The sequence below is a fragment of the Plasmodium falciparum genome (assembly GCF_000002765.6).
Source record: "Plasmodium falciparum 3D7 genome assembly, chromosome: 9".
NCBI classification, from domain to species: domain Eukaryota; phylum Apicomplexa; class Aconoidasida; order Haemosporida; family Plasmodiidae; genus Plasmodium; species Plasmodium falciparum.
The window spans coordinates 842501-860000 of NC_004330.2; the positions used below are offsets into that span (position 1 = coordinate 842501).

Genomic DNA, 17500 nt, shown 5'->3' on the forward strand with positions numbered 1-17500 from the left:
ATTCCTTTTCATTTTTTTTTTTTTTTTTTTTTTTTATATACAGCTTTTTAGCAGAATGTTCCTCAAAAACAGGACATGGAATTGAATATTCGATGAACTGGTTATTTAATCAGTTAATGATTAAAAGAAAAAAAAGTTTATGTCTTTTAAAATAAATAAAAAAAAAAAAAATAGAAAAAAAAAATAAAATGAGTTTCTTATCTTATATTTATTTATATATATTTTTTTATTATTCATATTATTTATTATTATTTTTATTTATTTATTTTTTTTTTTTTTTATGTTATTTAATTTTTTTATTTATTTAAAATAAGTCTTTTATATATATTAGGTATATATAAAATTTTTCATTCTCAAAACATATATAAGAAAAAAAAAAAAAAAAATTAAATTATATAAATATAATTATAAATATAATAAATATAATAAATAAATAAATAAATAAATAAATAAATAAATATATATATATATATATAATATATATAAAATATTTATATATTTTTTTGTTTGATAATGTATTATGTTCTGATTTTAATGGGCTTGAATTAGTAATAATATTAGTACATCACTAAAATATACATACATATATATATTATATATATATATATATATATATATATATATATTTAAGGTGCGATTTTTTTATATTTAACAAAACATCTCTTAATTTTTAATAGGTCACGTATTGTGTGTATAATAATTTATGATTATTTCTAAATAAAATTATGTGAATGATTTATAAGAATTACTAGTACATATAAGGAATTATATCATTTATTTTAAAGCATATAATTATATATTTATATATATATATATATGTGAGAGGATATATTTAATTCTTTATTTTTAAACCTATATATAAAAATAAAATATATATATTTATTTTATATAATCATATACATTTTTCTTATAAGGACACATTTATATATTTTTATATGTCGAAACAATGTATTTATAATGAATTAATCGAATTATTTTTTCATTAAAAAAAGAAAAAAAAAAAAAAAAAGAAAAAAAAACCATAAAGTTACAAAATAGAAATGATAAAATGTATACAACTCTATGTTATTACTGTATGCATACTACTTATAAATATTGCGTGTAAGAAATACAGAGATAATTCTTATGCTGGGTATATAAGGAATAATATACACAATGCTCATAGGACAAGAAAAAAGATATATAGAAGATATGCTCAAAAAAAAAAAGAGAAAGAAACTTATGAAGAATATTTTAAAGAACTAGATAAAATTTTTAATGAATGTGACTATGACGCAGAACAAGTTGAGGAGGAAGAAAAGAAAAAAGAAGAAGAATTAAATTTAATAACAGAAAAGGATTTATTAGAAATTAATTTTTGTAATTATGAAAAGGATCCACGTAGTTTAGCTAACTTGGTTAAAGAAAAAAGTGAAGAAGAAATTGAAAAGGAAAATAACGAAAACAATGAAAAAAATATTGAACATATTGAAAATATTGAAAATATTGAAAATATTGAAAACAATGAAAATATTAAAAATAATACATTAGAATATAGTTATGATTATGATCGTATATTAAAAAAAAAAAAATTTCTTAAAGAAAAAATAGAATATAAAGATAAATTTATATTAAATGAAAATCATAATAAGTTAGTCAATAATATAGATACCAGTTTTATGAACGATTTTTTAAATAATTATAATAATGATTTTAATAAACCATTTTATAAAGCTAGACGAGATCAATATTTTGCTCGAGAAGATTTAGTCAAACATGAAATAAATAATAACAATCAATCCGAATATAAAGAAGAACGTAATAATAGTGAAAATAATAATAATAATAATAATCATATATTATATGATGAGGAGAGAAAAAGTGATTTACATTATCATAAGGTTTCAAAGGATGATCAAAATAATGAAGACATGTTAAAAGAAAATCTCGAAAGTGTTCTTTTTCTAAAAAGAATAAGAAACAATTTTGATATAAAAAGGAATATTTATATTAACGAGACGATAAACGACATAAAAGAAAAATATAATAACAATGAAGATAAAACGAACAGATGGCATAATATAAAAAATGAGGATAGTCATAAAGAAAGAGATGAAGAGAATAGATTTCATGAATATGTTGAAGAGAAAATAAAAAATGCAAATACTGATGAAAATGTTGAGAAATTAATTTTAAAGAAATACATAAAAATGTTTTCAATAGATGATGAAGTTCTAAATATTAATGAGAAAATAAAAAAATGTGAAAATGTACATTCTATTTTAGAAATATTTAAAGACAATAAACGTATCAATATAATCAATATAATGTATTCATTTATATATATAGATAGATTTAAATGTTTAAATATAACCGAATATTTATATGAGAAGAGATTTGCTTATATAACATATGCATTAGAAGAGATCATGAAATATTATCTATACGTATTAAACAAGAAAGGTTTAAAGGGATTATATCAGAAAAAAAAAATAAACAATTTAAATAATATAAATAAAGAAGACACAGAAAAAATCAAAATAAATAAGGATTATAAAAACAATAATGATAATTCTGATAAGGATAACAATTCTTATGATCCTCTTTTTGAACATAGGACGTTACAACTGAATGATAAAAATTTAATCTTTCTAATTAAATATATGAATAAACTAAAATTATTTTACATAAACCTAAATTTGTACAATATGTTTTTCCTAATATTATCCAAATCGTTTGCCTTATGTAGTGCAAATTCATTTGTTATCTTATTATCTTATATAAATGAATATAATTATTACAATAATAATATACATAAGAAGATTAATATTTCTATATTGAATGAACTGTTTCATATTTTTAAAAGAGATGGAATGAAATCTAGTGGTTTGAATCTTGCTCATTTTAAAATATTACTTCCTTTATTAATAAAGTATAAATATGTTAATAATAATGTTTTTAAACTTTTATATTTACATTTTGAAAAGGATATAAAGGACATGATCCATATATTAACAAGCAACGTTAAAAAAAAGGAACGTAAAGAAATTTGTAATGTTTTGTTTTATGATGTTAAAACAAAGGAACAAGAAAAAAATAAAGAAAAATATCTTTCATATTTAAAATATGAAGAAATGAAAGAAAAAAAAGAGAACATGGAAATATTATCACAACTTTTAAATTATTTAATGATGTGTAAATTTAATGAAAAGGATTCAATGGTTTTAAAATTAATTAATATATTTATAGATTACATGCATTTATTAAATGTAGATCAGTTGTTAAATATATTTTTTAATTATCATATTTTTCAAAATAATAATGAAATTATATTATATAGATGTAAGCAAGAATTATTAAATAGGAAAAGCTTACTAAAGGATTATCATATAAATAAAATATTATCATATATAATATATAATTATAGAAAGGCTGAAATATATCGTAATTATTATCGTAATTGGTTCTCATATAAGAATTATACTATATTTAGGGATGATGTAATTTGTGATGAAATTCAGAGGAATCAGGACTTGACACAACATGAACAAGAAATGTATAATATAAAGAATGTATCGGAAGATGATAAAAAAAAAATTACAACTATCGATAAGATTCCACGTGATAATGAAACGGAAATTTTTAATAATAATAAAAAAAAAAATTGTAATAGTCCTTGCTATTCTTTTTATGATAACTATAGTGAAGGAAGAGATATGAAAAAGCTTCCTAGTCATATATCTCTTAAAAAAGTATTACATAAAAAAAAGGAGATAAAAGAACTTAAAAAAGATTATTATATAAATACGAAAATTTTTAAAGATGTAGAATTTTTATATGATTTAACACATGATATACATATATATGTACCATTTAAAAATGTTCATTTGTTAAAATTTGTTTATAATATATATTTGTTAAGTTTATTATTTTATAAAAATATGGATGTAATACGAATAGCATCGGAGATAGCATATGATTTAACAGATACTAACATATTTTCGTTTATTGATCAATATTCTTATTATTTATATGATGATATATATATTATCATAAAAACATTTAAATATATATCTTTTTTTTCTATAGACTTAATAGATATATGGAAGAAATTTTTTTTCTTATTAAATCATTTTGTTAATAATTTAAATTTAGAAAATATTTATGACATTTTCTTTTTTGTTCATATTTCTAAAATAACCAATTTGAAAAATGAAAATTATGATGTCTTAAATTTATTAACGTCACGTATGAAAACAATTGTACAACTTTTATTTACACATAATGTGCAAAATTTTAATACCTATCCCCACACCTACATTTTAAATATACTTAACATGATTAATGATCAAAATAATGAACATGTCATTGATTTTGTACACTTTTTTTTTTATTCCATATATAAAAGGATACAATATTTGTACTCAAATGGTGATAATATATTAGGACGTTCATCATACGATGAATCTAAAATGAAGATGGAAAATACAAAGATGGAAGATAATATAGAAAGTGATAACAACAATACTTTTGGAGATAATAAAATTGTTGGGGATGATCAATTTTTTCAGGATAATAAACCCCTTGAGGATAATAAATCTTTTGGAGATAATATAAAACCATTTAGTAATAACGTAAAAGCCGATAAATATTTTTCCTATATGTCTGATACAAAAAATAAGAAATCCAATGAAATATACAAAAATGTGAATAATTATATTTATAACTTCAAAGATATACGTTTATTCATAAAAATATTCTTAAGATATTATAAAAAAGAACAAGAAACCTTTAATTTAAAAATTGTTGATTTTATATTATATAATTCAGAAGTTTTTTTTTTTAATATGTGGACAAATAGAAGATATTATCAAAGGCATTATTTTTTTGGAAAAGAAATACACGAATTTTTACATTTACTAAAAGAACTTATACAAAATAAATTATATAATTCTAATATTATGTATAGATGTGTAAACATATTAAAATATATAATAAAAATGCAGAGTACTTTTAATATAGAAGATATTCCTAATGTACACTGTAATTTATATAGCAACTTCTTTTTACATTTTGATAAGATAAATGATATTAATGTGTGGAAATATATAAGAAAGGTATTTTAAATTCAACCAAACATTTAAAAAAAAAAATATATATATATATAATAGAATATATATACTTATGGTCAAAAAAAAAAAGCACATATATATAATATATATATATATATATTATTTTTTTTTTTTCTTTTTTTTTTTTTTTTTGGATTATACATGGGCAACCATTCAAATGAAGAAAAAATGAAAAATATAAATGTGACATATTTTAATAAATAAAAACTTTTTAATCATTTACCTTGTGATATTCATTTGGTTCCTTACCACACATGTTTTCATTTTGATTATAATATTATATTTAAAGAAAAAAAAAAAAAAAAAAAATGAAACATAAAAGAGAAGAATAAAAGTTTCAAAAAAATAAAATTATAAAAATGGACCAATCAATAACAGCGTTGTTACATAAATGTTATAATATATATATATATACATATGTTATTTCTTCTTTTTTTTTTTTTTTTTGTTTATTTTTTTTGTGTGTTTTTATTAATTTTTTATTTTGAATATTATATTTTTAATATTTATTATCCTATGATTTAAAAAACAAATAGACCATATGATGATCCATATAATATATATGTCATTTCATCCATATAGTTTTTATTTAAACTTTGTCAAATTATAATATATATATATATATATATATATATATATATTAATATTAATATTAATATTCTTAATGAAAATGTATAAAAAATTGAAAAATTAATTCTGTTCATATAAGTATTATTATATATTTAATATATATATGATATATTATTTATTTTTTCTCATGTTTTGTAAAATAAATTTTTCTTTTTTTATATTTTTTAAATGGAAACTTTTATATTATCCTAAATATTCTATAAATAGTAATATATGAAAGATGTTTTTTTTTTTTTTTTTTTTTTTTATTTGTTTTGTTTTGTTTTGTTTTATTTATTTATTATTATTTTTTTTTTTATTTATTTTTTTTTTTTTTTTTATGTTCACATGTGTGTGTGTAAATTTATAAATATTATGGAATAAAAAAAAAAAAAAAAAAAAAAAAAAAAACAAATTTAACTGCTATATTATATATATTATGTATTTTAATTTATATCCATTTATTCCAAAATTGAGATGTTAAAAAAAAAGTAAAAATAAAAATAAATAAATATATATATAATATAATATAGCACATATATATACATATATATATTAATATGTATATATTTATTTTTACCATTTATTTAATTTATTTTTTCATATTTAACTTTTTTTTTTTTTTTTTTTTTTCTTTCTTTTTATAAAATCATTTAACTTCTATACGGGCTGAAGTAGAGGCAGAACAAATTTGGTAAAAAAAGAAGAAAATAAAATAAAATGAAGTCAAATGAAATAAAATAAAAAAGGAAATATTTATAATATAAATAAATAAATAAACATCCAAAAATATTATGTACTAAATTTGGATGTATTAAAAAATTTTTTGTTTCAACATAATAAATCCTATATAGTACATATATGCAAGTATGTAATTATAATGCTATATATATGTAACGAAATATATATATATATATATATATATATATATAATTATTTATCATTCATATTATGTATATGTTATCAAATATATATTTATGATTACATATTTATGTGTAATGAAATGTATTCATTATTTTAATATAATCATTAAAAATTATGTATATATATATATATATATGTATATATTCAAATTAATAAACATTTAAAAAACATTTTATAAATTTGCTTCATTTTTCATAAAAAATAAATAGGAATATATATATATATATATTTAATAATTATATTATATTATAATAATTTAATTATCAGATAAAATTATACAAGATTCAAATTTTATAATTTCATAATATTATCCTTCTTTGTGTCTTGTTTTTCCCTTCATCAGTATCCAAAAAAAAAAAAAAAAAAAAAAATGAGTGATAATGAAAGCTACATTTCTGCAGAAAATAACAAGAGTGATGATGGGAAAAAATCCAATGTAAACCTTGATAATTTTTTAAATTATGATATAGATTATTATATGAATGAAAAAAATAAATCAAATTATGTAGGAGTAGATATATTACAACGTATTGATTATTATAATATAAAGAGTGCTAATAATGAGTATATAATGAATGGAAATTTAAGTAATAATAATAATAATAGTCATTATCATCATAATATATTATTATATAATAGAAAAAAAGAACAAGTTGATATATTTTATAAATTAAAAAAAGAATTATATAATATAGCATATACAAATGAAGATAATAAAATAAATAATGTCGTAACAACTAATAATAATATAACGGTTCAAAAAAATTCAAAGAAAACATCAAGTTTTAATACAAAAATCCTTAAAAAAAATTTTAATTTATTTCATTCGAAAAATAAAGATAAAACTAATAATAAAAAATCATATGATTTGTTAAATAATGATTTATGTATAACCTTAGGAAATAAAATAGAAGATACTTATAAAGATATTAAAAATAGTGTTAATTGGCTAGGAAACTTCTTTTCAAACAATGATAATCAAGAAGAAAAAAAATATGTTAATGTTTATTATGCGGATTTATATTTTTTCAACGATATAACCTTAATACGTTTTCTAGATACATACAATTATAACATGTTGAAAACTTTGAATAAAATAATTAAGTTTATAGTTTGGAGACAAATGCATATACAAGATTTTAATAATAAATGGGATACCTTGAAATTATCTGAGCAATTAACAAAAGAAAATGATAACAATAATAATGATAATAATGATAACAATAATAATGATAATAATAATGATAATAATAACAATGATGATGATAAAGATAAAGATAATAACTGTAATATTTTTCTTAACCCTTCTAATATTAAAGATACTCTTATAAAGTCAAACATCTTCAGATGTGGATACGATATGTATTCCAGACCCATACTATATGTTAAGATACAAGAAAAGCTAGACATGAGTGAAGACGATCTTTTTCTCATGTTAGTTTATCACGTGGATATGTGTATTAATAGTGTAGACTACAAAAAATGTTATCCAGATGCATTTACATCGGAGAAGGACAACATCAATAATGATAATGATAATAATGATAATAACAACAATAATAATAACAACAATAATAATAACAACAATAATGACAAAAACAATAATGACAAAAACAATAATGAAGACGCAGATAAAAGCAAAAGTAATTATAACAGCAGCAGTGATAGCAACAATAAGAATTATTGTTATAAACCTAATACAGAAAATATTAAAATAGATGAAACGACCTTACAACTTGTTATTGTTGTGGATTGCCTTAAGTTTGAATTAAATAATATGATTAGCGTGGAATGTATAAAAAAAATGATAAATGTATTTAACGAGTTTTATACGGATGTTTTATTCAGAATATATGTTATTAATGTACCATCCTTTTTTAAGAAGGTTTGGTGTCTTTTCAATATGTTTATTGATAATCATACATTAAATAAAATTATTTTTATTAATAAAAAAAACATTAATTTAATGTATGAACATATTCCTATTCATATTATGGAACACTTAGATAAAAATGCAACAAAATCAGAGCAACAAAAATCAGTCTTTTTTCCTTCTAGTTCTTTATATTACAAGTATGATGAAATGTATTATAAAAAGCTTATGCATTATGTCAATATTTGGGTAGACAAAATGATAAAGACTAATCACTAGTTATTAAATGGGATCAATAAGCAAATAAACAAAACAAAATAAAATAAAATAATATAATATGAAATAATATATGTAGAAAAGTATAGTGGGAGATATGTGAAAAATGTGTAATGCCAAATTAAAAATTTTTTTTTTTTTTTTTTTTTTTTTTGTGTAAAGATGTTTCATATTTACCAGCATGAGTAACATATATAATATATATATATATATATAATATATTTATTTTTATTTTTTTGCTACATAATACCACTTGGTTACCTTTCATTTATGTTATGTAAAAATATTTATTTTATTTTGTGTTTATATTGCTTTGTTTTGGTTATATTAAAAAAATTCCATATGTGCAATAATATTTTAGGAGTATTTATTAATTTTTATTGTTTTTTTTTTTTTTTTTTTTTTTTTTTTTCTCTTATTTTTTTTTAATATTTTTAATAGTTAACAATTAAATGAATCGTTTTTATTGTGATTTATTAAATATAATTATGATTTAGAATAATATAAAATAAACCCTGCATTCAATGTTGATAAATTTAATATGTAGTGACCATGTTGGATGTTACTATATTTTTCTTATATATTATAAAGAAATAAAAAAAAAAAAAAAAAATTAAAAGAAAATAATGTAAATAAAGTAAATAAATTTTTGGCATATTAAATATATAATATACACTTTGATAATTTAAAAAAAGAAAACAATTTTTTTTGCAGCTTTTAAAATTTAATTCATAAGTTTAATTAAAAACAAAATTTTCATAAGTTAAAATTAAGAAGATTATATTTATTCATATATATAAATATATAATCAAATAATTATTTAAAATAAAGAGTAATAAATAAATGAATACACAAATAGACGAAATGATATAATATATATATATATATATATATATATATATATATATATATATATATATGTTTGTGTGTGTGTATAAATATTTCTTTTATTTATTTATTTTTTTTTTTTTTTTGAATTAAAAAACAATGTAGAATTAAAGACCTCATAAAAATAATTATAAATCAATTAAAATGCACATATTCATATAAATAATTATATAATTATATATATATATATATATATTAATTTTTTAGTAGAAGAATGCAACATGGTTTAATAAAATATATAAAGATGTTCATAGTTTTTTTCATCGCTTATTTTAAAAAGAAAAAATAAATTGATAAAATATATTAAATATTAATTTATAGATATAAAATATTTATTAGGAAATTATGTAGTAAACTTTTTGTTGTTGAATATTAAATTATCACTGACTTTACCTTCTTTAATTGTATTAAAAGATCTAACATCAAATCTTATATCACCAGAATATAATTTTGAATGTAATTCTGGAATGTTTCTTATACCCATACTCTGGAATCCATGTTTTACTGCTTTGAATAGATGTGGAATTAAATTAAGGACCGATCCTTTATCTACTAAACTAGCTGATACTCCTTGAGAGACTTTTATTTCATCAATATTTTCATCTGTATATTCATTTTTCCTTTCATCAACTAAATATCTACTTTTTGAATTGAATCCTTTATTATACATAGCTTCCATACTACCCATACCTCTATATATTTTTAAACGGACGTTATTTTCAAAATAATATTCACTGCAACTTTCTTCAGTTGCTGCCAACAAATTTCCTAACATAACAAAATCTGCTCCTAAAGATAATGCCTTCACAATATTACCTGAATTTTTGATCCCTCCATCTGCAATAGTTTTAATATTTCTAGTATGAGCATATTTACTTACATGATAAACAGCTGTTCCTTGTGCTCTACCTACAGCACATACATCTTGTGTTGTACAAATTGAACCACTACCCATACCAATACGTAAAACATCTGCACCTGCATCTATTAAATTTTTTGCTTGTTGAGAAGTAACAACATTACCACCAATAATTGGAATATCTGGATGAGCTGATTTAATTTTTTTAATGGTATCAATTTGATATATACTATTTCCTTGTGATGAATCTATACATATAACATCGATCATATTTTTAATTAATTGATTTGCTCTTTCTAAATCATGTTCTCTTGTCGATATAGATGCACCTACAATTAATTGTTTATTTTGACTTTTAGACGCATGGGGAAATATTCTATTTTTATGCATATCATTTCGACATACTAAAGCTATAAGTTCATTATTTTTATTAACTATAGGAAGAACACTTTTTTTTTCATCACAAAGTACTTTATTAGCATCAGATAAATTTATGGGATAACTCCCTGTAACAACATCAGTTGTCATAATATCACCGATCTTCATACTTTTATTTGTTAAATAAAGATAATCAACACCTGTTATTATACCAACTAATTTAGAACCTACCTTACCATCTACTGTTATCGGATATGATTTATAACCAACACGATTCTTTGTTTCTAATACATCTGCTACAGTATGTTCAGGGGAAAATGTATAAGGATCAAAAATAAAACCATTCTCAAACCTCTTAACCTTTTTCACCTCTTCAATTTGCTTTTCTATACTCATATTATTATGAATCACACCTAAACCACCGCTCAAAGCTAAAGCTATTGACATCTTATGTCCCGTTACTGTATCCATAGGAGATGATATTACCGGTGTTTTTAGCGTTATGTTATCTGTCATATTATTTGTTAAATCTATATCACTTAATGCAAAATCTATATATCCGGGCATACATATTATGTCGTCATATGTATAGGACATGACGCCTCCAAAAACTTCATCTGCTTTCCATCCGCTAGCCATTTTGAAAATTCTGTTTTTATAAATTTATATAATACAGTAAAGAAAAAGAATAAAAAAAAAAAATAAAAATAATATATATATATATATATATATATATATTTATTTATTTATTTATTTTATTTATATTTAAATATTTCATTTATATTATCCTTTATTATTTGTAATAAAAGGAATATTTTTGTTATTTACATATATATATATATATATATAGCTAATTATGATGAAAATTTAAACCTTATTATTTTAAAAATTTGGTAACAAAACAAAAAAAAAAAAAAAAAAAGGTCAATTCATTAAAAATATTTTAATTAACTCGAAAGAGAAAAAGAGAAACAATGTTGAATTTATTTTTTTATGTATATGAAAAATATTATATTATATGACAAATTTAAAATAATAATGATATCACATATAGAATGAACGTATTTTATATTCACATCAATAAAAACAGTGTTAAATATATATATTAATATATTTATATTTATATATGCATAGAAAGATAAAATAATGAAGTGGATTAATGTTATGTTTATTACATATATTTATAAATATATATTTTTTTTTTAGATCTATAAGATAATTTAAATAACTATTTATTTATTTATTTATTTATTTATTTACGTAATAATAATAATAAATATATTATGGTTTGTTCATATGTATTTTAATTTAAAATATCCATACTAATAAATCAAGAGAAGGAGAAAAAAAAAAAAAAAAAAAAAAAAGAATTAATATATATATATATAGAAAATATTATATTAACTTAAAAAATGTTGTAAAAAAATAATGTGCTTTTTTACTTTATATTTTTTATTTATAACGTATATTTTTTTTTTTTTTTTATCTTGAAATATATTATAGAAATGATAAGAACGAAATAAAACTATATTATTAAATAAATATGTATATAATATATATATTATGTTATATATATATATATATATATATATATATGCATTAAAAAAAATATATATATTTTTATATATCTTAATGGATATTTTGTAGTATACATATATATAATATATTCCAAATATATATAATATATTATTTATATATTTTTTTTTTCTTTCTTTGTTTTTTTTTTTTTTTTTTTTTTTTTTGAGGGAATATATTGAGAATATCTTTTGTATTTCCACAATATTAGATATTTTTGTTCCTATTATTTTTTCAATAATTTTCCAAGTATAATTTATTTTATTTTATTTTTTTTTTTTTGTCATTTATTATTTAAAAATAACTATGGATCATAAAAATATATATTCATATAATGAAATGTGAAAATATTTCAGTAAATTTTATATAATAATTATAAAATATAAGATGTAAATTATATATATATATATATATATATATTATATTTAATATGTAGTAAAATAGTACCATATATATATATATATATATTTATATATATATGTACATATGTGTGTTTTTATTATTTATGTATGATATCAAATTATGAGTGAAGAATCTTCTGATAAAAAGAGAAGAAGAATAATTACTCAAATACAGAATGAAGAAGATATGTTAAGAGGGGAAGAGGAACATCCCATGTGTAATGACAAAAAAAAAAATGATATTAATAAAAATTCCAAAAGGAATAAGAATTATGAATCTAAATCATTCAATAATAAAAATGAAAAAATAGATGATTCTAATAGTGACAGTAATAATAATATTGATGAATTGAAAGGAAATAAAAATAATAATAAAAAGAATATAAAACATTATTTAATTGAAAATTTACAAAATAAAAGTTTATTACTAAATAATGTTTTGTCAGTTGAAGAAAATAAATTGTATGTAAAAAATATTAATGAACATATAACCAAAGAAAATTTTGAAAGCTATTTTTCTAAAATTGATGGTTATATAGAAACAAGATTTGTTGTAGATACTTCTAGAACGTCTAGAAAATTTGCCTATATTGATTTTGAAAATAAAACAAAAGCTTTAGCATTTTTACATACACTTCAAAATAGTAATATTGAAAACTTTAAAACATTAACATTAAATAATGTAGATCTTCTTATATCCATATCAAAACCCAAAAAATCTCTATATGAAGAAAATATTGTTTTTATTAAATTCACAAAGTGTAATATTGATAGTGATATAAGTATAAAAGAAAAAATTTCTGACTTTTTATTGAAACACACCATTCTTGTTCGTGATATACGTCTCCTAGGAGACACCACAAACAAGTAAAAAAAATTTAAAATGAAAAATTAAAAATTAAAAATTAAAAATTAAAAACAATAAATAAAATTGTTATATATATATATATATATATATATATATATATATATTATTTAATATATAAAACACATATGTACATATTATCAACATTTTATACATATACCATTTTGCCAAATACTCTTTTATATACTCCAAATATTTTATCTTTACATATTTTTATTCCTACATATTCATATATTTATAACTATTTATATCATTTTATTCTACATTATACATTTAAAACAAATTTTTTTTTTATATTTTATTTTATTTTTATTTTATTTTATTTTTCAGACATGGATATATAGAATTGCTAAATAATGAAGATGTCATAAAATGTGTTGATAATATTAAACTAGGAAAACTAGACGAGCTAGAATTTAATTTAAACTATTCCATACCTATAATCAAAAAAAAAATTATTCCTGATATGGAAAAAATTAAGATGAATAAAGAAAAAAATAAACAACTTAAAGATGAAAAGAAAAAAGATAAGGAAAGTTGTACAGTAGTCGTAAAAAATTTACATTTCAATACAAGAAAAAATAAACTCCAAAATATTTTTGGACAAATAGGTGAAATTGAAAATATTTATTTAAGTAAAAAAATATCCGAAAATAATATAAAACGAAATAAAGGATTTGCATTTATAACATTTAAAAATTCAAACGATGCAACATCGTCTTTAATACTTAACGATATTATTATAGACGGGCGTAATATATTAATATCCAAATTTAATAATGATAAAGATGGAAAATATCAATATAATCATGATATAAATAATCATAGTAATACAAAACATGATTATCATGATAAAAAATTTTCGAACCATAAATATTATAAAAAAGATAGAAAACAATACTTTGAAAAAAAAAGAATAAATCTGAATAAAACAAATGATAATGATGCGGAAAATGAAAAAAAAACTGATAACCAAACAATTGGTATGACCAATGATGATTTTAGAAAGCTTTTCTTTAAATCATAATGTTAACATATTGAACATAAAAATAAATAAATATATAAAAATATATATATATATATATATATATATTACAGATGTATATATATTTTTTATTTATATATACCCGATTTTTCATTTTATCAAAAGTTTATGTAACTTAAAAAGTTCATATATATATATATATAAAATAATATATAAGATAATATATAAAATAATATATAAAATAATATATATAATAAAAATTGTTAATTCCTTATTTTTAATTCTTGTCCAATTATTATGGTTTATATATATATATATACATGCATATTTTTTATTTTTGTATTAACACATTCTTGCTAAAGCTCTAACTTTGCTTTTGTATTCATGTATATTATTTTTTAATTGCACCTGAAAAGGAGTAAAAATAAGAAAAACAAAAATGTATATAAATATATATAAATATATATATTGACAATTTGATGTCTTAAATAATAATAAAAAAAAAAAAAACTTTCATATATATTTTTGAGTATAAAAGTATCCAACATAAACATATATATATATATATATATACCGCTGCATCAACATTAGCAGGTGATTCTAAATTGGGTTCATTTAACATCGAAATGACACTGACAAGAATACCTTCAACTGACCATATAGGTCTCCACCTTTCTTCTGGTTTTTCTTGTTCGTTATAAATATCGACACCTATAATTTATTAATAATATAATACAATATATATATATATATATATATATATGTATATATAATTTTCATATTTTGTTTTATTTTTCTTCTGGTTTACCTGGGGGGTGTAAAATACTTATACACACTCTCCCATCAGGAAAAACTTAAGAATGAAAAAAAATATATATATATATATATATATATATATATATATATAATACATAGAAACATCATTTAAATTATATAATAAGATATTTATTTTATTTTTTCAAGAAACCATTGGGATGCCACATTTCTTGGGTGAATTTCATTTGAGGAGGGTGATTTGGAAAATCAGAAGGAAAAGAAAGAGTAGCATTATATATGCCTCCTATAACAAAAAAATTAAAAAATATATATATTGTAAATTATCAAATATTTTCATCCACGTTCAAATAAAATAGTATATGAAGAAAAAAAAATAAAAAGTTAATTTTTATAAAGGCTTTTTATATAATATTATCAGTCATTATATATATATATATATATATATATATATATATGTGTGTGTGGTACTTATTTTTCCTCTACTTTTTACCTTCATATAAAGTATTTTTTGGACCTTCAAAACACACATTCCACTCAAAAAAATTAGACTCATCTACCAACCCCACAGAAAAACCAGCATTATGATCTCTGGTTAGCTCTACAAATATAAACATAAAATAGAATAATTATATAAATGTATTAAATATATTATATCAATGGTCTTAAAATATAATGCATACACATATATTAACTTATATGTTTATATATTTATTTCTATATTAAGTATTCAAATTATATATATATATATATGTATATTTTTAATACCAATAAATTGTTTTTTTAAAAGCTCTCTAGCTATATTTGCCATTTCTCTTTTTTTATTCTTCCTTTTTTTAATAATGAGTAAAAAAAAAAGAAAAAAAAAAATATATATATATATATGTTATATATATGTAGGTATGTATTATTTATCAGTGATACAAATTCATAATAAAATATTATGAATTATATTTTTTTGGAAGGTAATTATTTATGTGGTATGAAAATTTTTCTTAAAGAGAAATCGGAAGAATTTATATAAACATATATGTTAAAAAAAAGAATAATAATGATCAAATAAAATAAAATAAATAAAAATAATTTTAACAAAAATAAAATGTCCAATTTGTTTATTATATCCCAATAATTATTATAAATATATATACATACTTTTTGTCATTTTTTTTTTTTTTTTTTTTTTTTTTTTTGGATTATTTTTTTTTCATCATTATATATTTTATTAAGTTGTTTATTTAATGGTATTTTAATTCGTTTTATAATAATTATTATTTTTTTTTAATAGATATCTATCAGGATTTATATTTTACGCTATTTTTAACAATATAAGTATAAAATAAAATGAAAAATAATAATAATCATTATAATATATTATATATATATATATATATATATATAATGTAATATATATATATATGTATATATGCATAAATATATATATATATATTATATCTTAATTATATTCTTTGTTCTTCTATTTTTTTTTCGTTTTGAAATATAATATAACGACGAAGATTAATTAACTATTATTAGTTAAATTTTTATTATATAGAAGAAAAAGAATAATAATACATATAATTATTAAAATAAAGTTATATACATATTCTTATAAATATATATTATATATATATTATAATAATTATTCACAATAATTGTTAAGGGTGTTCTAGTTAGCTTATTATTATACTTAAAAAAAAAAAAAAAAAAAAAAACTTGGATAATTTTAGGTATATATATATATATTAAATGTCAATATTATTAATTTTAATCTTTTTTTTCTTTCTTTCTTTTTTTTTTATTATTCTTATTTATTAATTCTTGATCTATATATTTATATGAAGCATAATAAATAGCAAATCATAAATAACGAAGTGTATTAAAAGATATAAGGTTCATCAAAAAAAAATGGAGTAATGATAATTATAGGTTATAATAAATATCACATGTGGTATATTTAAATATTTATTTTCTTTTCATATTTT

General features: G+C 18.3%; 6 protein-coding genes across 7 annotated transcripts in view; 4 read left to right on the plus strand and 2 right to left on the minus strand.

Moving 5' to 3' along the window:
• The window catches only part of PF3D7_0920500 (ADP-ribosylation factor, putative), a gene marked incomplete at both ends in the record, with an annotated part of 1120 nt that extends 965 nt beyond the window's left edge, over nucleotides 1-155 (plus strand). Inside the window, one exon of the mRNA XM_001352040.1 lies at nucleotides 44-155. Coding sequence (XP_001352076.1) covers nucleotides 44-155 — 112 coding nt within the window. The remainder of the gene's footprint in view (nucleotides 1-43) is intronic.
• Nucleotides 156-1040: 885 nt separating this feature from the next.
• Nucleotides 1041-5105, plus strand: PF3D7_0920600 (conserved Plasmodium protein, unknown function; the record flags this gene model as incomplete). The annotated part of the gene is made up of 1 exon (XM_001352041.1): nucleotides 1041-5105. The coding sequence occupies one exon, from the start codon at nucleotides 1041-1043 to the stop codon at nucleotides 5103-5105; it is 4065 nt and encodes a 1354-aa protein (XP_001352077.1).
• Nucleotides 5106-7014: 1909 nt separating this feature from the next.
• PF3D7_0920700 (CRAL/TRIO domain-containing protein, putative) lies at nucleotides 7015-8796 on the plus strand (the record flags this gene model as incomplete). Its single annotated transcript, XM_001352042.1, has 1 exon — nucleotides 7015-8796. One exon carries the CDS (start codon nucleotides 7015-7017, stop codon nucleotides 8794-8796), a length of 1782 nt encoding a protein of 593 aa, XP_001352078.1.
• Nucleotides 8797-10024: 1228 nt separating this feature from the next.
• PF3D7_0920800 (inosine-5'-monophosphate dehydrogenase) lies at nucleotides 10025-11557 on the minus strand (the record flags this gene model as incomplete). Its single annotated transcript, XM_001352043.1, has 1 exon — nucleotides 10025-11557. One exon carries the CDS (start codon nucleotides 11555-11557, stop codon nucleotides 10025-10027), a length of 1533 nt encoding a protein of 510 aa, XP_001352079.1.
• Nucleotides 11558-13015: 1458 nt separating this feature from the next.
• PF3D7_0920900 (U4/U6 snRNA-associated-splicing factor, putative) lies at nucleotides 13016-14786 on the plus strand (the record flags this gene model as incomplete). The annotated part of the gene is made up of 2 exons (XM_001352044.1): nucleotides 13016-13761; nucleotides 14090-14786. 2 exons carry the CDS (start codon nucleotides 13016-13018, stop codon nucleotides 14784-14786), a joined length of 1443 nt encoding a protein of 480 aa, XP_001352080.1.
• A 300-nt stretch (nucleotides 14787-15086) lies between these two features.
• On the minus strand, nucleotides 15087-16329 carry PF3D7_0921000.1 (ubiquitin-conjugating enzyme E2, putative; the record flags this gene model as incomplete). Of its 2 annotated transcripts, XM_001352045.1 has the most annotated exons (6): nucleotides 15087-15152; nucleotides 15319-15455; nucleotides 15553-15597; nucleotides 15712-15804; nucleotides 16012-16119; nucleotides 16287-16329. In XM_001352045.1, the coding sequence occupies 6 exons, from the start codon at nucleotides 16327-16329 to the stop codon at nucleotides 15087-15089; spliced, it is 492 nt and encodes a 163-aa protein (XP_001352081.1). The 2 variants fall into 2 exon arrangements, with proteins under 2 accessions (XP_001352081.1, XP_024329016.1); XM_024473200.1 differs by lacking the exon at nucleotides 15553-15597.
• Nucleotides 16330-17500: the final 1171 nt, after the last annotated feature.